Source organism: Betta splendens, chromosome 12 (assembly GCF_900634795.4).
Source record: "Betta splendens chromosome 12, fBetSpl5.4, whole genome shotgun sequence".
Lineage (NCBI taxonomy): Eukaryota > Metazoa > Chordata > Actinopteri > Anabantiformes > Osphronemidae > Betta > Betta splendens.
In genome coordinates this window covers 3,879,178-3,900,169 of record NC_040892.2, presented here as the reverse complement: position 1 = coordinate 3,900,169, position 20,992 = coordinate 3,879,178, and the positions used below count along the sequence as shown (strand labels likewise).

Here is a 20,992-nt window from a genome sequence, read left to right as displayed (position 1 = left end):
TTGTATCCAGATAATTTCACAGGACTCCACCTTTATTCTACAGAGATGGACTCCGTTAAGACAAACATAACCTCCTCCAGTCTTTGTTTGTTTCCACTGTGGAAGATGCTGCAGTTTGTCTGCTGGTTTCTAAACAGATGTAATGTTTAAGTAATTTGTGCCCAGTCACACTTCATGTAAAAATATTCCCCTAATATTACAACAACAAAGGAATAACTCAAACTACGTCACTGTCATCAATCTAAATGACGCGTGCGTATGTGTGAGAAGAGCGAGACGGAGGGGGAGGAGAGGGTTGGGGGTGAGCGCAAGTTGATGAGTGAACTACTGACTAGGAGTATAAAAGCTTTCCTCTGAACAAGAGGAGGAACAAGAAGTCTGCTCTGCAACACAGGACAACTTGAGCAGCCTGTGACCCAGCAGCATCTGAAGCTCTGAACAGGAACAGCATGCTCTGGAGAGTGGCTCTCGCTGTGGCCGCGCTGTGCGTCGCTGGGATATGCAGCGGCGTGAAGGCTGATGTGATGGGCAGACTGGTGGTGCCGAGGGACTACGGGGTGAAACTGTGCGGGAGAGAGTTCATCAGAGCGGTCATCTTCACCTGCGGAGGCTCCCGGTGGAGGAGAGACCTGGGTGAGTTCACGTTCCTCCATATTTTTAATTAAAACGAAGGGAACAAAATATATTGTGACGGTGCTTAAAAATGGGAAAGAGCTGATTTCTCAATGACTTGAGATGATCAACAACAAATAATCAATTTAGTTTAGTTTTTTTTATTCCTGTTTTTCTGCAGATGTCAGGTTTTGCTGTATTTCAGGGTTTCATTTCTCGTCGGTATTTCAGGACCACGGTCAGCTCAGGTCCGTCGAGCTCATTATTTGCCTTTTCTTCCTGCAGAGCCTTTTGCGTTGGCTTCTCTTACGGACGACGCAGCGGACGACGACCAGCACAACTGGCAGCGCGGAGCGGAGCTCGCGGACGACCACGTTTCTCTCCGCTCCACGGTCTCGCTGTCAGACCTCCTGGCTTTTTATGTGGACGACAGGCAGCAGCAGCAGTCGCTGACTGGCCCGGCCCCACTGGACAAGAAGTGGCCCCCAGTTTTAGGCAACCAGGAAGGCCGTCGTGGGCTCATACCCAGCAAAAAGAAGAGGAACTTTTCTCTGGGCGTAGCAGGGATGTGCTGTAGCCAAGGCTGCACCAAGCATGATATCGGACGCTTGTGCTGAGGCAGGGAGGAGAGGTGGCATGTTTAATAGTGTAACTAGCTAATCCCACTTATCTTCCTGTACAAAACACACAAAACACACCTCACTACAACTTTATGTCTCTATGTTCTTTATTCTCCTTACTTGATATTTTGTTAATAAAGTTTTACTCTATGTTGCCTTTTCCCCATCCTTGACAAATAAATTTTAAAAACCTTGAATATGAAATGTTGAGCAGTATTTATATTGTCTATGAATCGGTCATACACATGAATGAGAATGTGGAGCATCATCCACCTTCCAGCGTCTAATCTATAGCCAGCAGGATAAAATCGTGCACGTGTAATGTAGGTCGCTGAGAACTCATTGTTTGCTTTACAACATCACACCAGCCTGGTCAACAGTGTGAAGACCCTGAGGTGCAACTAAGGGAAAAAAGTGTGTTTCTCTCTTTTGGTCAGAGGGTAAAAGATTAAATGTAATTTTTTTAAAGGGAGCTTCATATTCATAAATCCATTCAAATGAAACTAGTTTATCAAATCGTTTAATGTAACATGGCAACAGAAATGCCACAGTAACAGTCTCTGAGTAAGAAAATAACAAAGTTTTAAATGCAGGAAAGCTACAAACCAACTGGATCAAAAGACACTGGAGGTGAAAACAGTATCTGTATCTCGTGCTGTACCTGTGTGTCAAAGCTTCTTGTGGAGTATTGATCCTCCTGCTTCAGTCATTATCATCTGGCCTGGAATGTTTTATATATTCAAGTTTTGTACAGAAGAAACAAACATACTCTAGGATTGAGACACGTTTTCACATACACTGACAGATAACGATGTGAAGAAAAGTCAGACATTCATCTTGCCACAAGCCAAACTCTTTACAAGACAAGCTATTTATAGAATATATAGGTTTGGGGTTAAGAACAATCATTTCCCAAGGGTGATGTTGTTCCACCCAATGTTACAACATGTGTATTGCTGTGTGATAATCTTGTTTCCACATTCCATGGCGTCATGTAGACAAATAACCTGTCCTCACTTTGGTTCTGTAGAATGACGGTGTCATCCAAGCACCTCCGCCGGGTAAAAGGCCACTGTAACAGTACAAATCTGCATGGAAATCCCTTGTAGAGATCTTCACAGTAGGTTCCCACAGGACACGAGCAGAGCCGCTGCTGACGCCTACTGACTCCTTCATCAGTCTGTCTGGCCATCAGGTGACATCATCGATGTGTGTACAGCCACAGCAGCGCATCAAGGGTCACTTAGTTGGGAATTGGGCTCAGGGAGGTTTTTAAATTCAAAAGTGATTTACAGTCCCATGAATGAGACGACCTCTTTGGTCCCGACAATAAACGATAACAACAGAAAATCTGAGTGTTAAAACACAGTAGCTGCTCACTGGTGTCTGCGTGTTGGTATTGGTTGATTCTTAAGGCTCAAAAATTCATCAAACTCAAATGTTCTTAAAGGCATCTTCAAGGCGTCTTAGTCAGATGTAGTGTAGTAATCACTATGAATCCCATGTGTGGCCGTAAAACGGTGCATCTGGACATCACAGACACATTGACTGTTCTGTTGACATGAAGGAAGGACTCCCAGGAGTTTAGAAGCACTCAAAGGTCAGAGGTCGAAGGATCAATGCTCCTCATCCGTCCTTGCTGTCGCGTACAGCCTCCACACTGTGGATCAATGTCTTAAAGGTAGGCCGCAGCCGTGGGTCGCTGCTCCAGCACTCTGTCATGATCGTGTGAATCTGAACACAACACAGAAAACAGAATTATCAGTTCGTTGCAGTGTGTGTGGGAGGAGTTTGTTTGTTGATTTGTTGCATTTGTGGAACAGTTCCTGACCTTCCCGGGACAGTTCTCAGGAGCGGGCAGCCTGTATCCCTGTTTCAGCAGGTTGATCAGGTGGTAGACGATCATCTGGCCCTGCTTTTCATTCCCCATCTTGTCCATAAACACCTGAAAAAAAAAGAGAATTTCCTATGACTCCTCTGCAAAACGTCATGACTCTATAACCGCCGAGTGCTCAATCAACTGATTTCCTTAATAACAATTAAGACTAATTATGCTGCCATTGTTTTGTAGCTTGATTAAGACAATTAAGGAACAAATTAGAACATGGTTACGTGATATAAAGTGCGTGTGTTACCGCTGGTGGGCTGCAGTTCTTGTCACTGTAGGTGAACAGCTCATAGAGGACGACTCCAAAGCTCCAGACGTCTGACGCTACAGAGAACTTGCTCTCGGTCAGCGACTCGGGAGCGTACCTGGGGAGCAGCAGCACAACCTCTACATGGAGTCCGTGTACGAGACAAAAAACGCGGCCCCACGCCTGCAGTGTGTCTTCCTCACCAGAAGATGGGGCTTTCCCCCGGCTCTCTAACCGTGTAGTAGTCCTTGTCCTGAGGCAGCACCTTGGTGAGGCCAAAGTCACCAATCTTCACCCTCATGTCACTCTCCACCAGAATGTTTCTGGTTGCCAGGTCTCTGTGGATGTAACGCTTTGTGGCGAGGTAGTCCATGCCCTGCAAGACAGAGTATGTGTTAGTGGTTCACAGGTAAAAGAAGGATTGAATCTGTGAAACTACATGTAACACGTTTGTACTTTGCAAATCTGTGCTGAATAATGCAGCAGTTTCTTGCAGTCAAAGTGGTCCTTGTGCTTGATGAGATAATCTCTCAAGCTGCCGTAGGGGAGATATTCCATAATCAGCCGCAGGTTCCTTCGTCCTGCGAAGAGAAAGAAGTGTTTTATAAATACGAGACTAAAAACGACAGGTGAGGAGTCACGTAGAGGTTCCGGCCAAAGGGAAGTTGGATATTATACAGATAATGTGCTCGTGCCTGCGCTGTAGCAAACGCCCTTGTATTTGACGATGTTCTCGTGTTGGAGGGATCTGAGGATCTCAATCTCCCGCTCGAAGTCCCGGAGGTGCTCGGCTGTGCTGTGCTGAAGCTTCTTCACGGCCACCACCTCCCCCGTGCTGTCCTGCAGCGGGTCATACCTGCACATCTCCACGCTGCCAAAGTTCCCCTGCGGCGATGAACAGGAATTTATGTTTCATTTGCTTTTAAATGTGGCAAAGGCTCATTGAGGAACACGTTTACAGCCATCGGAAGCCTTACTTTGCCCAGCTGCTTGAGAAAGATGAGGTGCCGTTCCTCAAACTGGGCCGGCTCCTGGCTCTCAGAGGCCCACGGGAACCCGAAGCCTCTCGTCCTGTTGGGCAACATGTCACTCTCCGCCAGCAGCTCATAGTCTGCAAAAGAACAACCTGTAGTCATTTCATACAGTCACAAATGCCACATGCATCTAATGTATTTCTATGTTTCTCTACCTGGTGTGAAGAGGCTGTTGAGATCTCTGATGATGGCTCTGAAGGACGGCCGATATGAAGGCTCATAGTCCATGCAGCTGTTAATCAGGTTGGCTAGCTCTGTCCATTTGGGAGCCGACAGCTGGTGCCTGTCCTCATAGAAGAGGATCTTCTGTAGAGGGAAACGCCACAAGTCAGCCACAGTCTTTTGAAGCACCAAGTCGCTGATTCTAGATCAGCCTCAGCAAATCAATCATTTCAATTCATTCTTTCTTTTTGTGACCTTGGAACAGTCCAGAGTGACGAGGGGCTTGTCTCCGCCGCTGCAGATCTCCCAAAGCGTGGTCCCGAAGGCCCACTTGTCGGTGGCTAAGCTCAGGTTTAGAGGGTTTTCTATGCATTCAGGGGCCACCCATGGGATACGCTCCACCAGCACTAGGGCACAGAGGATGAAAAGGAGCAGGAGACATTGTCAATCACACCAGCATTAATGGTCCACGGACTCACACAGGTGTGAGGAAAACACCCTGACACCCTGATCAGGTCAGTACATGAAGTCATGGCTCTCACCTTCTCTGGGCAGGACTGTGATGTTGATGCCTGGGTCGCTGAGCTTGATGAAGGGCATGCTGCCGGTCCTCCGGTCCTCCTTTCTGATTAAAAGAACGTTCTTGGCGCACACATTTCCGTGAATGAGGTTTTTATCCTCCTGTGTGCAGACATAAATCACATTGGCATAAAGGCAGTCCTCCATTTGATTAGCTTCATTTACTGTATGTGTAACCGTGTTTGCGGTCCCACCAGGTAGTGCATAGCCCAGGCAAGCTGTTTGGCCACTTCCAGCTTCCAAGTGATGTTAACAGAGCTTTTGTTCTTCTTCAGGTAGATGTCCAGAGAACCAAATTTACCATACTCCTGTATCATCATGTCTGACAGTGAGGAGAAAAGAAGACTGTTTTCACAATTCACAGCAGAGCAGGCCAGAAATCTGCCTTTCGATTCCTCATTGATGGTTCAGTGATCACATGACATGAGATACAATGTTTATATACAAACCACAGCTCTAAATAGTGCAAATTGTCTGAATTTGACAAAGATACTTCTTTAGACCACCTGGCTCATTTCACCCTATATAAATGCAAATATTGATTTCTTCACCTCTGTCCAAAGTTGGTTTATTTTTATATGCTGTTGACTGGCAGACTTACTCTCATCGCCACAAACACAGACGCCGTAGTTGAGGAGTAGGTGCTTATGAGAGAGCTGGCTCATTATGCTGGCGGCTTCAAAAAAGGACTATGTGAGCAAAAAGAGAGAAAAAGATTAGAGAATTTAATATCAACATATCTCCTACAAAAACAGGAACCAAAGCCAACCTCTGAAAAGTTGCGATGAGCCTTGTCCAGGATCTTAATAACCACATCTATCTGGTGTATCTCTCCGTAGTCCCCCAGCTCCTTCCTCACTCCACAGAAGATCTTGGTGAAGGTTCCTTGGCCTAGACTCTCGTTCTAAAACAAAACACCATTGATACTGTATGTAAACAGACAAAAATCTTTCTGAGGTCACACTTCAAAACCTTTTTAGTTTCAGTTTGAGAAACATGTTCACTTTTGCAGCACAGAAACAGCTAGACCCTAAAAATTAGTTTAGCCAGTTTCCAAAGCTCTAAATTTACTGCACAACTCAGCCAAACCCACGTTAAAAACAGGAACATGAGAACGCATTGTGGACCTGATAAGCAGGCGGCGAGAGCAGAGTTTAGCGATAGAGAAACACCCTGAGCGACCCGATGTGTGGTTTTCCTGTCACAGTCCTGCTGTACAGAACTTCAAGTACTCAAACAATACAACATAACGTGTGAGGGAAATAGAGGGGTCACAGAGCCGACGCTCACACTGGTCCACAGGGACGGCTACTAATGATGCTGAGGAGCTCTGAGTTAACCTTCGCCCTGTCCTCTTTAAAGCTGGTCACATCCCACACACAAGCTGAATGGCTTTGACCCCCCCTGGAGGAAATGTGAGGGTTAACCTGACTGACCCTGCAGGAGTCACACTGATTGTTCTGGCACCGTATGCTCAAACATGCGGTCTAGCTTAAGGTGAGTTGTGACATAGTACAAGTACGTTTTGGGCCTTATGCTGGTCATACAAGCTTCTCGCAGAAGTCCAAGAGGCTTATCTTACAATGACAAGGTCCTCTTTCCGGATTTTGTGGAACACCATCTGGCTGATGTCGTGTTTGTGAAGCAAGGGAGACAGACAGACTTCTGACCCTTGATTATTTCTGCACACCAGTAGGTTGGATTTATCTGTAAAAGGATAAAAGGTGAACAGAGGTTAGGGTTTCTATGTGAAAACTGATTTCCACTTTGGGTATTTACTGTACAGTACTTCAATGCCGCCGCCAAATGTCAAAAGTAAAAATAAATTTAGAACGGTTAGATTATTAGATCAGCCTAATCATGAATATTAGCAGGAATATGAGTGTAAGTGGTTTGTTCTTTGGCCTTTAAAGACTTCATGAGCCGTAAAAAGTTTAAAAGTATTCATTAAATGAATCATTAGTAACTCCATCAAATCCCTGCAGCGACGCAATGAGCGCATGAGTGACACATGCTGTATGTGAACACACACCTTTGGGGCTGGGTGGGCAGCACCTGGTCAGCTGGAACGTGTAACCATCAGTGCGCAGCGCCTCTTTCTGATAGCAGTGCAGGAGCTCCTTCAGCGAGTCGAAGCCCCTTTTGGCACCGCTCAAGATGTATTCTCCTGACTCAGTCTTCACGATCTGACAGTGCTTACAGTCCACCGTGTTTTCAGACTGGAAGGCAAATAAACAGCGCTTATGTAAAAGTTAAGTTGTCCTGAAGCTGTTGTTTTAAATTGATCTCATGGACCTTTAGGCTGGAATGTTTATACAATTAAACTGCAATTACTGCATCCACAACTGATGAGTTCAGACATCCTATTTCTCAAGCGGTGAATATAATTGTTTCCTACTTACCTCTATCACAAAGGACATGAAGTATTTATCGTAGTCCCTTGGGCTGCAGCGAAGAATGTACAGGCCTTGGTGATTACCAGAGCGACGCAGCTTAGCGATTGTAAACTCCATCCTATGATCAAAGTAACATGTGTAGGGTGAGTGTGTGTGTGTGTGTGTGTGTGTGTGTGTTTCCATTACTGTGTCTCCAGACCCAAACATGTGTGAAGCGCATGGTTTTGTGGTACAGTAGTATGTGCTACATGCTATGCACACGTGTGATACTCACGACACAGGACCGTGACAGTAGCTCTGAATGCACTGCAGGAGTCTGGGGGGAGCCACCTCTTTACACAAGTAATGATGGGCATCAGCGACTAGTCGGTAATATCCATCGACCAGTGACACAAACGACAGGGCCTCTGGAAGCGAATGAAACTCCAGTTCCTTCGTAGTCAGACAGAGAGAAGATGCACAAGCGACTAATAGTTTGCTTCTGAATCCTGTTTGATGCTACAGTAATCTGACACACATGGATCCACTGTACCAGGATGTGGTTGTCCTGTCTGGTGAGAGTAACTATGCGACTCTCCACAGACCCTTCGCTATTGGCCTGCTTGATGCTGATGTCGATCACCTCTGGGAAGTCACAGAACGTCTGAAGTGCCTAAATACACAAAGAACAAATCCGCCAACACTTAGATTTCACATACTGAATAGGAAATCTGCTACAGACACAACATTGTTCTGGTGGGCACAGGTACACAACTCCTACAGCTCCATCTATTGGTGGCAACCGACCACAACAGCATCGCATGTGTACAATGTGTTACCATGGTAACATGATTCACCCTCCCTGTCCCTACCTCTTCTGCTCCCTCCTCCTCTTTCCCCTTTGACCACTGGATTCCCTCGTTGCCGCTGACAATGATGGTGACCTCGCGCGCCGAGAGGTCCGTCACGCGGAAGCGCTCGATGTAGAGGGAGGGCAACAGCATCTCCAGGCTCATCAGGTACTTCAGCTTGAGGTTGCACACTGTGGCCTTGCATTCACTGAACTGCTGGATGAACCTCCTGAAGCGGTAGCGGATCCGCTTTCGGGTCAGGATGTTGTATTCCTGGATGCGGCTTCGCATGCATCTTGGCAGAAAGGATTTGTAGCTAGTGAGGGAGGAATTTAAACCAAATGTGTGAATGAGATATAAAATTAGATATTATAGAAGAGTATAGTCATTTAGTTTTCTCTTTTTGCAGAGAATCTAACCTGTTTTCATTGTAGATGTCTACAGGTGACTGACCACACTCTTTAGCAAGCCTCATCATGTCCAGCACTGCCATGCCCAGACACTCCTCCTGGGACTCGTGGCTCACTGGGATTTGAACCCAGCCGTTGAGAAAGTCACTGCGCCACTGAAGAAGAATAACCATCAAATTAATGAAGGAAAAATGGAGCAGATTAAAGTTGGATGTGACAGAGAAAGGCAAAGAGAGGCCACAAGCCTCACCCAATGAAATCCTATTTCATTACAGCATGTTCTACAGAATGTGTGCAAATATTATGTTGGTCAATACTTTGACACACAGCTCAATCTGCAACAAAGCTGAAAGAAATGGAGTGTGACATTTACAAGAAAAAACACAAAACAAACACAAGCAGAATGAGGAAAGCACAAACCCCTTGTTCCTCATTTGTGCTACTTTAACACTCTTACTACCCCACTTCCTGTTTTCTGAACTTATGCAAATGAATAGGGGCTGATGAGACAGACGGGTTAGAACAACAGGCAGAAAGGCAGAGAGGCACAGTTTATCCCCAAACCAACAATTCTGTTTCTGTAGTAACAGAAAGCAAAGTAGGTCAGAGTAGGAAATTCAAACAAAAGCGATTTGAGTTTAAGGAGAATTTTAAAAATTATGAAATACAAATACAAAGTGTAAACAGAAAAAAGAAGAAGAAGAACTAACCTGAAAAAACTGGTAAGCCATGACACAATCGTCCATGACGGGACTCTCCGCCCCCTTCGATACGCCGTAACGATGGGCATAGAATGAACTCCCGTTTTTATACCAGCCTGGAAAATAGTGCCTGGAAAGGAGGCCATGGAAAATGAAGACGGATAAAAAGCAAGGCATAAATAAATGCCAATACAACGATCAGCATTGTCTACCTGATCCTGAAGACCAGTTTCTCACTGGCTGAAGGGTTGAGTTTAAAGATGTGATTAGGAGGGAAGAACGTCCTGTCACTGTCCCTCATTAGACCAAACAAACCGCAAAACACTGGAGCAATTCCTGGAGAAGAAAACGAGGCCATCATTTTAAACAGACCATGCAAATATGTACTAAAACACAGTACAGGCAGTTTTATTCTGTAACAATAAGACTACTTTGTACAAGACTCAGTTTGTACCCAGGCCTAAAATAAGGCTAAGACATATAATCACAGTTCAGATGACTTCTACCACCTTAACCACATGTCTGTGCTTTTGTTTCCGACTATTCCCACAAGTTCTCAGTCTGCCATCAAACCCCAGCACCTCGAGAATCAAGGTGCTTTTATCATCCGCGCAAAGTGGGTCATTAGCCGACACAAAATGTCATCGCTGAACAGGAAGACCTCACGTGAGTCAAGCAGCGGCGTGGGGATGGGAGTGCTGCGCAAAAGGAAGTACGCCTAGCCACAAGTGAGGAAGTCGAGTCGAGAAACTCACACAGTTGGTGCCGTCAAGCCCAAGTTTGTTGTCATTTATTGCAATAAGTAACCAAGTGATGAAGTCAACAATGTGCTGAAGTGTAAATGTAAAGCAAACACGGTTCATGATGAAACTGAAGTTGCCTGGAAGTCCACCAGCAGGGTTTACAGGAAGAAACAGAGTAGACAGAATGTAGAAACCCCCAGGGAGACTTTGAATAAAGCATGTGAGAAACTAAGAAAGGAATAGCAGTAGAAAGCAAGTGCGACATTAAGAAATGCAAAGGGAAACAGCGAAGGCAGAAATAAAAGGAGAGACGCTTCTTATCGGCACAAAAGGGAATGGGCTTAAAAGCGTGGCAGAGAAAGATAGGCCCACGGTTGACAACTTCCTGCTCTGAGTTCACTACGCTCACAGACACAAGAGCATTCACTGAATCCACCTTGTGGTTTGATACTGTGGTAGAGCGTGTCACCATGGGAAAAGGGCAATGATTGACAGGTGTCAGAACACGCAGTGGACCCCCGCTGAGCCCAAGCTGACCCAAAGTAACCTCACCTTCATACCAACACATCAGTGGAGGTCCAGTTTTATGAAGTTAACGGATTCGGCTTTTTTTAAATGCACAGATAATTGAATGAGGACCTAATCTCCTTATAAGGTGTGTGAGACCACAAGTCACCAGGGGCTCCTTGGCATCCGAATTATACTCAAGGGAAAAACAACATTCCTATAACATCTATTCCCTCATTTGGTTTGAAGATGCCTGTAAATATAAATGCTGTGTCCATTTATGGACAGTAAAACATTATGTTTTGAGCAGACTGTTTTTTGGTGTGCCGTCCTGCTGTAACTCACCGCACGCCTTCGCTGCCCTCGTGCACAGTTCCTCGGCCACGTACTGACCCGCCGGGAACGTGAGCACGCTGTGCGAGCGGTTCTGGCTCGGCCCAGTCCGCCCGTCGCCGTTCCCCGGGTGGTGCAGGTGGACCATGAGGCAGGCGGCGTCCGCGTCCTGCTTGGCCGGGCCGAGGTCGGGCGGGGCCTCGTTGGGACGTGCTGCGAGACTGGATGTGGGCGGGTCCATGTCTGTCAGCAGAATACAGGCGGCCATGTGCTGCTCACAACAAACATCCACCTGTGGGGAAAGAATGAGACGGTGGAAAAGGTGAGATTGGATGAAGACGAGGGAGGAGGGTTCAAGATAAGTAGTATAGTTAAGGTGTATTGTGCTGTTTTACAGTAGTCTGGCATCAGAACATGACCATTATAAGTTGTACTGTTAGAAACCAATGCAGAAACACTAAACATTGTATTGCAACAGTTTAGGCCATAAGAACACTTTAATCACGTAGAGCTGGGGAAACTGGACCGTGATGATCCTAATGCGGCTCTGCACCAGCGACAGACACATTCAGGAGGACCACAGCTATTTAGAACACATTCCTCACTATCACCATAAAATGACACCAAATGAGCATCGCTTAATTTTGTTAATGTTGCTTGTCAGAACACATAATTACCCGTCACACGGCTGCCGTCAGCAGACTGAGCCTCTTTTTGCATTTAGTACGGAAAAAACAACAGTTTTAACATAAAGTGTGTTTCATAAAAAAAACAGTGCAAACTGGGAATAAACAGGTTAAAAATGAACCAAACACTGGTTCCAAAACTTATTATCAGGCTTCTAATTACAACAATTTGCTTGACGGGCGTGTGACTTGGTTCGCTGGCTGGCGATGTAAGGAAATCAGCGTCTGCAGTGCACGGTTCATTTAAAGACACATCATACAGAACAGAAGGAGCGGTTGCCTTGCAGACATGCGGGTCTGGGTTGATTGTTTTCATGTGTGACTGACCCTGAGGGAGTCTGATAAGGGCACAACAAAGCCTTTTTGAATGGCTGCTGTCCATGATCACTGCTAACAGACCTGACTCTACTTGAAAGACTATTTAAAACACTTAAATTAATGTTTGCCTAGTCTTAGCTCAGATGTCACTGTTGAGGACTTTCTGTAATTCCATCGGCTTGAGTCACGATGGAGTTCAGCATCGTGTCAGCGCTGATGCTTTGCTGGAGGAGATCACTGCCTCTGGGTTGTTCGTGTTTACACGCCCTAAACGTTTATCACGGAGCAGACAGTCAGAGTCTGACCAGTTCCACGCTGGGGCTTATCATGCTGAAGCCAGCGCTATCGGCTCACACACATGTTGCCTATTATGGCTGCGCTGCTCGCATCCCCTTTTATTGGTCCCTGGACATTTTGCTTTACCACTTTAATGGCTTAAGTGTACAAATAATCAATATTTCATTTTAAACTAGAGTTAGAATTGCCAGTGTTTAATAGTACTAGTGGTAAAAACAGTACGTGAAGTCACGCTTTGAACTTCTACACCAACTAGAAGTCAATGAAAAATTCTCAGGCTGATGTCAAGTAGTAGTAATATTAGTAGTAAGTAGTCATTGCATAGTATTGCAGAGTAATATCGATACTAACATATGGGTCATAGGTGTTCCATTGTTCATACTGTAAGGTGCAAAGCGGGTTTTTCAATGCAATCATTGTAATGAACAACTGAATAGTAAGTTAATATTGTGTATAAATTATCTCCACTGCATGCAACTTATAGGCAGAAATAACGCCATTATTTAAATATGTTGTGTTTTTGGAACCAGGACATATGTGGCAGTAGTGGCACCACTGCTGTAAGAATCACCATCACCACCATCCTAGTAAAACTAGTGGAAAGAAGCAGCAGATCCAGATATCGTCATATATGAAGCCATAAGAAAAGCTGGTCGCAACATTACAAAATGAAAAAGCAGTGTTTCTGCTTCGCTGTGTGATTCGGTAACAGTAAGCGTTCTGCAAAGCAAGATTCTTGTTAATGTCTCTCAACACCCCTCCACTCTTTCCCTCAGCGAAGCAGCAATCAGGGCCACATCACCCCTGAGCCTCTCCCTCTCCCACCTCCATTCCCCCCCAGCCCTTCAGTCTCTGCTGGGTCGCTGCCTCGGAGTCTCAGTGACATTCATGGACCCCCACTGCCTCTGCTCATGGAACTCCTCGTGTCCAGGTTCTTCTAGGCCAAACTAGTGTCCAAACTCGGTCCTCGAGGGTCCTCCTGCTGCTTTTCCAACTGTCCCTGCTTCAGCTAACACAGTGTTCAGTCAATCAGCCGCTAAGTGACAGCTAATCAAGGTGATCAAGGTGATCAGCTGGGAGATTTGGAAAACCAGCAGGGGCAGTGGACCTGGACCTGGACCTAGATCTGGACATCCCTGTTCTAGGCTCTTCTAAGTGTCAGCCCTGTCAGTCACGCATTCCACTGGCATTAGACACGTTAGCTTGCGTTTAGCCACGTTAGCGTTTTCAGTCCGTTTCCAGTCATGCGTTTGGTTTAGTAGAAGTCGTGCGATGTTCTTGCCATCCGCCTTCGTTCAGTCGGCCTGTTTCTGCTTTCGGTCACGCTGAGCCACGTTTAGCCTCGCTCACTGCGTTTAGCCATGACAGTCACGTGTTTCTGTTAAATATATGACGTGCCTGGTGCCTGGTGGAGTTTATCCTCCTGGATGTTTGTGTGTGATATGAGTTTTTTTACACTTTTAGAGAACTTTTGTTCAGAGATTTTAGATTTTTAAGACCTGTTCTTGTCTCTCCCACAGACGCGTTCGCCATCTTGTTCGCCATCTTGTTCACCATCGTAACGGACACCACATTTACAGAACATCCATTACTCTGTCCTGGTCTCCCACGTTAGTGATTTACCAGATTATCTGACTGACACACGTAATCTCAAATAATCCCAGTTATTTTTAGGGATGCAAAGAGTGAAAATTGAAAAGTGATGAGTGAGTATAGAGCGGTGAAAGCAGCGCTGAGTCTTTGGACTGATCTCGTATGAAACGCTACGTGTGGCATTTGCAAACCGTTGCACACTGCCGGCTGCATCACCTGTGGGTAACATCAGCATCAGTGGTCTTTGTGCCACTAGAGACGACGTTTCACACTTCCTCGACGAGGATTAAAAGAGGGGGGTTGAGATTCAGGTAAATTAGACATTCAGACGTTCATCGCACAGAGCAGCAGAGGAAAAGTCAAAGAGGAAGTTGGGTGATGTAGTGAATCCACCTTGACCTACGTGTACAGTAATTTTAACCATTTGGTGGCTAATTAGAGACAAACAGCCTGTATGATTAATCCATCTATCTATAACCAAGCGACTTCCACTATTTTAACTGGTTAAGAGGAACTGGAGCTGATCTCAGCCTTCGCAGAACCAGAAGATGGGTCGTGCTACACTAGCTGCCACCACAGAAGAAGCCAAAGCCTGAGGTGCTGCATGTGGATGCAATCACAGTGGAACTTTGTGAAGGTGGTGCTTTTTGTGTTACTAATCTGGAATACTTGCTCGTCATTCATCTTCAAGGTTTGGCTGTAGAATAGCTTGAGTTTGTCTCAGTTCTCTGACATGTGATCACGCATTCATCTACCGGAGTGAATGCGCTGTTGCTCATTCTTAGTCTTTTAAGAGGTTACTTATGAAAATCCCCTTTTGACAAGACTGAGTACTTCTGATGGGCGTCTTTGAAGCCTTCCCGTGTCTCCTGTTCTGACAAGTTAACAAAGGAATTCAATTAGAGGACAGCAAGAGCTCAGCAGACGCATGGCTCTGTAGTCACTGAGCAAACAGCACAATAAGCATGTTGTGTCTAAAGATCAATTTGTTCTTGTGCTACTGCTATTCTCCACTTTGGTGATGCAATGGTTGTTTCAGCATTTTTACACTTCCTCAAAATAGCGTTCAAAGTAGCTGCTGAACATTCTCTGTTACAGTGCTCGTATTGGTTATTCTACCACATAGGTGCAGCCATGGCTACGCAGAAGTAACAGCATTTTTTAAATCCTACATTATCGAAAACTTTGAGAAATCATGACAGAAGAATGTGGAGATTAGATAATCAACAATGTCAACGAACTGTTGCTAACCATGAAGTTTGCAGCTTCAGTCAAGCACCGTGAAAGTCAGCGAAGCTGCCAAAAGCAAAAACATAAATGAATCAAGGCTCCAGTAAATAGAGGCCGTCATTTCACACTTCAGTTTACCCTAAACCACACCACAGCGTGGGTTGTTTTCATTGTCTTGTGTTCAGATCTAGCTGCAAGCAGCTGTGTGATCCTGTGATTCCAAACTTACTTTGGCAAAAATCTGCCATGGAAACATGAGCAGCCGTTGCTCTGCTGTGGCTCCTCTCTCCTGCTGGATGCACTTTTCAACATTACAGCTGCTGATACTGCAGTTCTTTGTAACTGACCTGAATAAAATGTACTGAGTGCTACACATGATCCCTGTACTTTCCCCACAACTGTCACACACACAACTTACTTGTAATTGCTGATTGGGTTCTTCTAGTAAATACCTCAATCAGTTAAATAGCTAAATGTGTGTTTGGCTTCTTAAATAGTTGAAACAACCACAACAGAACAAACTTTGCTCTAAAAGTCAATTTCAGAAGCCAGTTTGCACTGCTGGAGGATGAGTAAAACATTAAAAACTACACTGCATCACAGTCAGCGCAGACAAGCTTGAACTGGAAACGAACTGCCTGAGGTAAAAGAGTCACTTAATAAACCTGGAATCAGTGAAGCTGGTCTTGAAGACTGAGAATTAAAATACAAAAGGTACAGTTTGCTTTATTGTGTGACTGCTGGGTTTGATTAATACATATAGCACATAACATTAGATTTACTGTTTTTGTATTCATTATTTTCTGGTAACAATGTTTGTTTTATCTAAGGTGATTGTGTTATTTACTTTAAAGCTATGACCACAAAGGCACAAATAATCCCTACAGTTTGTACAATGCATACAAATAGTTGCTCATGTTTTCACACATCAATCAAGGTTGTGTGTGTGTGTGTGTGTGTGTGTGTGTGTGTGTCGTCCCTCACTCGAGTTACTGCAACTCCACTTACTGCTAATGTGTGAGTGCAGTTCGTAGGAGACAGATGCGCCTCTGCGGTCAGCTGACACCTGCTCGGATCCTCCTCGAGGTGATGTGAGGTGAGATTAAACGCACGAACGAGCCACGGGCGCCCTCCGTTCGCTTCGTCCGCCTCCCAGACACACTTACACGCACTGAACCGTCAGCAAAGCGGTGTCAACAAAAGCGAGGCTCACGTCTGCCGAGTTACTGTAACTAAGAGCGAATACGCCAGCACACACGCGCACGCGCACGCTCGACTCACTCCTGCCGTCTTCGGATGAGCCGTGCCTCCACTCCTCAGTCCGCGCAGTCCCGCTCGCTCTGCGGGCTGCGTCCGGCGGTGTCCGGCCTCGGCTGAGCTAGGCTAGCGCAGCTAGCATGCGTCGGTAGCCGTCCAGAACCGCCGCTCCGTTCCTTCCCATGCCGTCCGTCCTCCCGTCGCGAAGTCAGTCGGCGACTTTGTAGCAGTTCATTATCTCATTTCCCCCCTCAACGCGAGAAAGCGAGCGGCTCCTCCCCTCCGTGGGCTTCGCGTGTCCCCGCTACGAGCCGCTGCTGCCGCGGCGTCACATAGTACTGATGGCGAGGGCGGAGCAGGGCGCCCTGAACGCAGCAGCCCGCTTTCAGTCACACTTCCTCGGGCCGTTTCTTCCGCGTTTCACTTGGAAGCGCTTTGACACGTAGGAATCCCCCTCAGTCGCTGCCACAACTCCTGGAAAAACAAGAAAAAACGGCTGTCCGGTCCATTTCGATGAAAGCTCACGGCATTCCTTCCATTCCCACGTAGCCAAAGCATCCACACGTTGTTATCTTTGACGGTGCTCTTCACTTCGATCCGGACATCCCAAACTCGGACTCTTTACACTGGTTTCTCTTCTGTTTCACGAATACCTGGGAATGAACTCAGTTTTATTTTATTGTAACACCTGAGGCTTGGCCAGAAAACATAAGGACCTCCCAACTTGGCTGTTTAGAGATAAACTCATGTAAAGTTTGGTTTAGCTGTTTATTAAGTGTTAAGTATTAAGTTTATTCCAGTGTAAATATTGAATCATGTTGTGCCAAAAATCTCAAACCAATTAGTGCACAGATTTAAATAAACAAATGCTCTTTGTGCAGTTTGCAGAAGTCGTCAGCCTAATCTTTATTTAACCTAAATATTTCCATGAGCACTGAATTTGCAGGGTACATACTGTATCATAAAAAATACTTGATCTACAGTACGTGACATAGCACAGTTGACTCAATTTCCAAACAACCACAACTGGATCACTGAGAACACGTTAAAACGCTGCGTCTAACACTTACAGATGGTAGTTGCAGTTTAGTCATAGTTTTTTAGAAGCAATGAGCAATGCATTTGAATCAGTAGCATATTCCGTGGGACTAGCAGGACTTAATAGTATTCCAGATGGGACACACGTACTGGAAGCGAGGTTTCTGCCAGCGGCTCTTTTGTTTGATGTCACAGCCAGGAAACCTTTAACAAAAGAATCAGTGCGTCCATTAAACACGATCCCCGAGGTGCGCGCTTACGCATCCCAATTGCATTGGTTCAGTTAAACAGGCGTGACATTCCCCCCATCCGCGCGCGGTGGTCGTCTGTGCGGACGTAAGAAGCGCTGAACGGGTTAATTATCAGCCCAATGCGGCGCTGCGCAGCACAATTTAGGATCCTCAGCAGAAACCTGCAGGACGATGGCCGCGGAGGGATGCGCATCCTCCGCTCGATGAACGCCCCAAACCGTTTGTGTTCTTATTCCAGTGCTGGGTGAACTGTCAGAAATCAGTCCGACAGAGCGTCGTTGTTGTGTGGTTGGCTTTCAGCCGAGCGACGCAGCCGTTTCTCGCTGTTTTCACCGCGGGACGAGCCTGTGAAAGGTGGGGCTGGGTTTTTCTGTCTGGGTTTCACTGTCTCCGGATTTAGAGCCAGAACTTGGTTGCAGACTGTAATGACTGTGCGAAGCAGTTTATAATTGGCTGTAAATCTACTCATTAAAGGTGGAATCTACTGTGGGGATCCAAAACTTTTTTATTGGCCCACATAATATTTCACTGTGCATGGTTAATAATGTTCAGCCTTGTTGAACCTGACTGGAAGTTTGAGCTGCTGTTGAACATCTTAAACAGAGAGCTGTTTGATGTATTAGCCTCAGGGATATAAAGTAGAGTAGCACCTGTTGGCTCAATGCAGCACGACAACAACAACATTTGACCCAAATCTCCACTTACTCCAGTGTACTGTTTGTGTTGTCTCTATTATAAAAGCGACCCACATATAACTGTTCTTTCAAACACAGACGCGCCATCATGTCAGGTTCCTCTGACACGCTTCAGTTTCATTTCTCCACCCACGGCGACTCAATCCTCAAGAAAATGAATGGCCTGAGGGAGGATTACCGCTTCTGTGACGTCACTCTCCTCCTCGGGGGTCCGCGGGGTTCCACCTATCGGCCTCTGCACTTCCACGGCCACAAAGTGGTGCTCGCGGCGTCCTCGGACTTCCTGCGAGACCAGTTCCTGCTGCACGATGGCCAAGCGGAGCTGGACGTGGGTGTGGTTCCCAGTGTGGAGGTCGGCGAGAGACTGCTCATGTCCTGCTACACCGGGCTCCTGGAGGTACGTCTGCAGCAGGATATCCAATATACCCCCCCCCCCCCCCCCCCCCCCCCCCCCCCCCCCCCCCCAGCCTGTTTAAGTTTAAATTTATTGCACTGTGCAATCTAGGTCAGAGCCACAGGATAAAAAAACAGACTCAAAAGCCACAGTCAGGAATAAAGAGTAAACATGTGGGTGTTATGATATGAAAGTAATTTGAGAAGTTATAGATGACTGAGACAACTTTAACCACTGGTTCCAATTGTGTTCTTTTGTGACTTTAAAGTGAATAAGTGGATATTTGTGAAGTTTCCATCACAAATTGGTTATGTTTCACCTACAGGTTCCTCTGAGAGAGCTGGTGAGCTACCTGACTGCAGCCAGTGCCCTTCAGATGAGCCAGGTGGTGGAGAAATGTGCCCAGGCCGTGTCCCAGTACCTCAGTCCCACTCTGGCCTTACTGAAGGTGGAGAGACAATCAGAGGAAGAGCACGTCCACCAGGCGGAGAGGAGCTGGCCAGGCCCCAACTTAAGGAATCAGGAGGAAAGGGTCATGGTCCAGGCCAGCGCCGGCATCCAGGACCCTGAGGAACAGGGAGTGGTCGTGATTCAGTCCAAACCAAGCGTCAGGCAGGACACCAAATTGGAAGGCAAAGGACTGAGGGAGGTCAGAGAGGACGGGAGGGTGGTGAGAGCCAAGATGGAGTCGGCAGAGGATGCAGCGTGCTGCTTCAACATCACAGAGTCGGAGGAAAGTGGAGGCATCCAGCCCGTCCACACGAACAAGCTGTCCTATCAGGTTCACCGCATCCGGGGAGCGCTGAGATGCAAGCTGTGCCCGCCTGCAGCCAGAGACCAGTTTAAAGGGACGGCCATTCAGCACGAGGACGTGGCGGACGCCTCCCGGGGCCAAGAGGACGACACGGCAGAGGGGCACAGAGACGAGGAGGAAATGTTCACGCTGGCGTCTCAGCTGCAAGAATGTGGCGAGATAATGGACTCCAGCCTGTTCTGTCACTCCAGAGCGCATCTGCCAAAGAGCCATTGTCCTGGAGAGGAGCTGGCAGACGACGCAGAGGGAATACTGGCCCAGAGGCCGTACCTGTGCAGGAAGTGTGACAGAGTCTTCCAGCACCTGGAGAGCTACATGGGGCATTTGAAGGAGCACAGGCAGTATCTGTGTCTGGTCTGCGGGAAGGGCTTTTCCCAGAAGAGCAACCTGACCTGCCACGTGGGCGTCCACACCGGCGGCAAGCCCTTCAGGTGCCCGCTGTGCCACAAGACGTTCTCCCAGAAGGCCACGCTGCAGGATCACTTCAGCCTGCACACGGGGGAGAAGCCGCACAAGTGCGGCCACTGCGCGGTGCTCTTCACGCACAAGCCGGGCCTCCGGCGCCACCTGATGGAAATACACGGGAAGGGCAGCCACCAAAACGTGCTGGAGGAGTCTGTGCACTGAAGGACGCTGGTGTCCGAAAAGGATGTTAGATAGGGTGCCAGGAAAGCTACAGTGCGGGACAGATTACAGAGGATGGCGCATGCTGCTACACCAAGGTTTTCCTCTCAGGCCTCAGTGTGGGTTAATGCAGTCGCATCGTCACTTTTGGCTAATGGAAAGTAGAAAGGGTCCCTCTGTGCTCCCTGCAGTCCCTCCTCTGGGTGCTCTCTGCTAAATTAAGGCCTTGCCTGTGCAGCCTGCAAATTACATTATAGTCCATCACCGGCCAAGTGAATATATTAATAAACACTACATCCCACAGCATGTTCATACAGTACACAGACAAACAGCGAGTGTGTTACAGTAAGACTGGGATTCACAGGCAGACGCTGCTTCTCTATTTGACCCCGCCGAATTTTGCAGCTCACTGAGCATCAGGTTCTAAGTGACTGGGTTCCCTGCAAGGCTGGGAGGATTTCCGGGCTCTCCCGTTCGTCTTCTTTCATCCTCTTGGCCCAGAAATGCCATTGTCACTCGTCACAACGACTGCAGAAGTACACATCGACCTCCCCAGGGCGTCCGAGACGCCCCACGCTGAGGAAGTGGTCTGTGAGCTGACAAGCAGCGACTGCATGGCATAAATTCAGTGTGATCAAGGAACGCAGACTTTATCGTATTGTAATGAAAGAACACCTCTCTAAGTAAAGCTAATGATAATAAGCTGATATGTGTCATATTTATTATGAAAAAA

General features: G+C 46.8%; 3 protein-coding genes across 5 annotated transcripts; 2 read left to right on the top strand and 1 right to left on the bottom strand.

Annotated features, from left to right (window-relative positions):
* Positions 1-118: 118 nt before the first annotated feature.
* On the top strand, positions 119-1,382 carry rln1 (relaxin 1). Its single transcript, XM_029169069.3, has 2 exons — positions 119-633; positions 898-1,382. The coding sequence occupies exons 1-2, from the start codon at positions 450-452 to the stop codon at positions 1,227-1,229; spliced, it is 516 nt and encodes a 171-aa protein (XP_029024902.1). The 5' UTR covers positions 119-449; the 3' UTR covers positions 1,230-1,382.
* A 354-nt stretch (positions 1,383-1,736) lies between these two features.
* Positions 1,737-17,092, bottom strand: jak2a (Janus kinase 2a). Of its 2 annotated transcripts, none has more exons than XM_029168911.3 (24): positions 16,468-17,092; positions 11,075-11,354; positions 9,692-9,815; positions 9,489-9,609; positions 8,788-8,933; positions 8,390-8,684; positions 8,071-8,190; positions 7,813-7,970; positions 7,545-7,656; positions 7,175-7,361; positions 6,725-6,849; positions 5,912-6,046; positions 5,744-5,831; positions 5,337-5,464; positions 5,106-5,244; positions 4,819-4,970; positions 4,557-4,707; positions 4,345-4,478; positions 4,063-4,252; positions 3,824-3,948; positions 3,571-3,743; positions 3,368-3,485; positions 3,064-3,177; positions 1,737-2,966 (listed from the first exon to the last, which is right to left on the bottom strand). In XM_029168911.3, exons 2-24 carry the CDS (start codon positions 11,328-11,330, stop codon positions 2,859-2,861), a joined length of 3,399 nt encoding a protein of 1,132 aa, XP_029024744.1. In that variant the 5' UTR covers positions 11,331-11,354; positions 16,468-17,092; the 3' UTR covers positions 1,737-2,858. The 2 variants fall into 2 exon arrangements, with proteins under 2 accessions (XP_029024744.1, XP_029024743.1); XM_029168910.3 differs by lacking the exon at positions 16,468-17,092 and adding an exon at positions 16,195-16,452.
* Positions 16,131-20,966, top strand: LOC114866805 (zinc finger and BTB domain-containing protein 6-like). Of its 2 annotated transcripts, XM_041073144.2 has the most exons (4): positions 16,152-16,282; positions 17,971-18,086; positions 18,506-18,824; positions 19,147-20,966. In XM_041073144.2, exons 3-4 carry the CDS (start codon positions 18,516-18,518, stop codon positions 20,260-20,262), a joined length of 1,425 nt encoding a protein of 474 aa, XP_040929078.1. In that variant the 5' UTR covers positions 16,152-16,282; positions 17,971-18,086; positions 18,506-18,515; the 3' UTR covers positions 20,263-20,966. The 2 variants fall into 2 exon arrangements, with proteins under 2 accessions (XP_029024826.1, XP_040929078.1); XM_029168993.3 differs by lacking the exon at positions 17,971-18,086 and having other exon boundaries at positions 16,131-16,282.
* Positions 20,967-20,992: the final 26 nt, after the last annotated feature.

Excerpts from the sequence above, each read along its gene's own strand:
- jak2a (XM_029168911.3), bottom strand. The coding sequence starts at position 11,330 with ATGGCCGCCTGTATTCTGCTGACAGACATGGACCCGCCCACATCCAGT. Across the intron at positions 9,610-9,691 it reads AAACTGGTCTTCAGGATCAG|GCACTATTTTCCAGGCTGGT; the intron begins GTAGACAATGCT and ends CCTCCTTTCCAG. Across the intron at positions 3,486-3,570 it reads GGGGAAAGCCCCATCTTCTG|GTACGCTCCCGAGTCGCTGA; the intron begins GTGAGGAAGACA and ends GCTGCTCCCCAG.
- rln1 (XM_029169069.3), top strand. The coding sequence starts at position 450 with ATGCTCTGGAGAGTGGCTCTCGCTGTGGCCGCGCTGTGCGTCGCTGGG. Across the intron at positions 634-897 it reads CCGGTGGAGGAGAGACCTGG|AGCCTTTTGCGTTGGCTTCT; the intron begins GTGAGTTCACGT and ends TTCTTCCTGCAG.
- LOC114866805 (XM_029168993.3), top strand. The coding sequence starts at position 18,516 with ATGTCAGGTTCCTCTGACACGCTTCAGTTTCATTTCTCCACCCACGGC. Across the intron at positions 18,825-19,146 it reads GCTACACCGGGCTCCTGGAG|GTTCCTCTGAGAGAGCTGGT; the intron begins GTACGTCTGCAG and ends TTTCACCTACAG.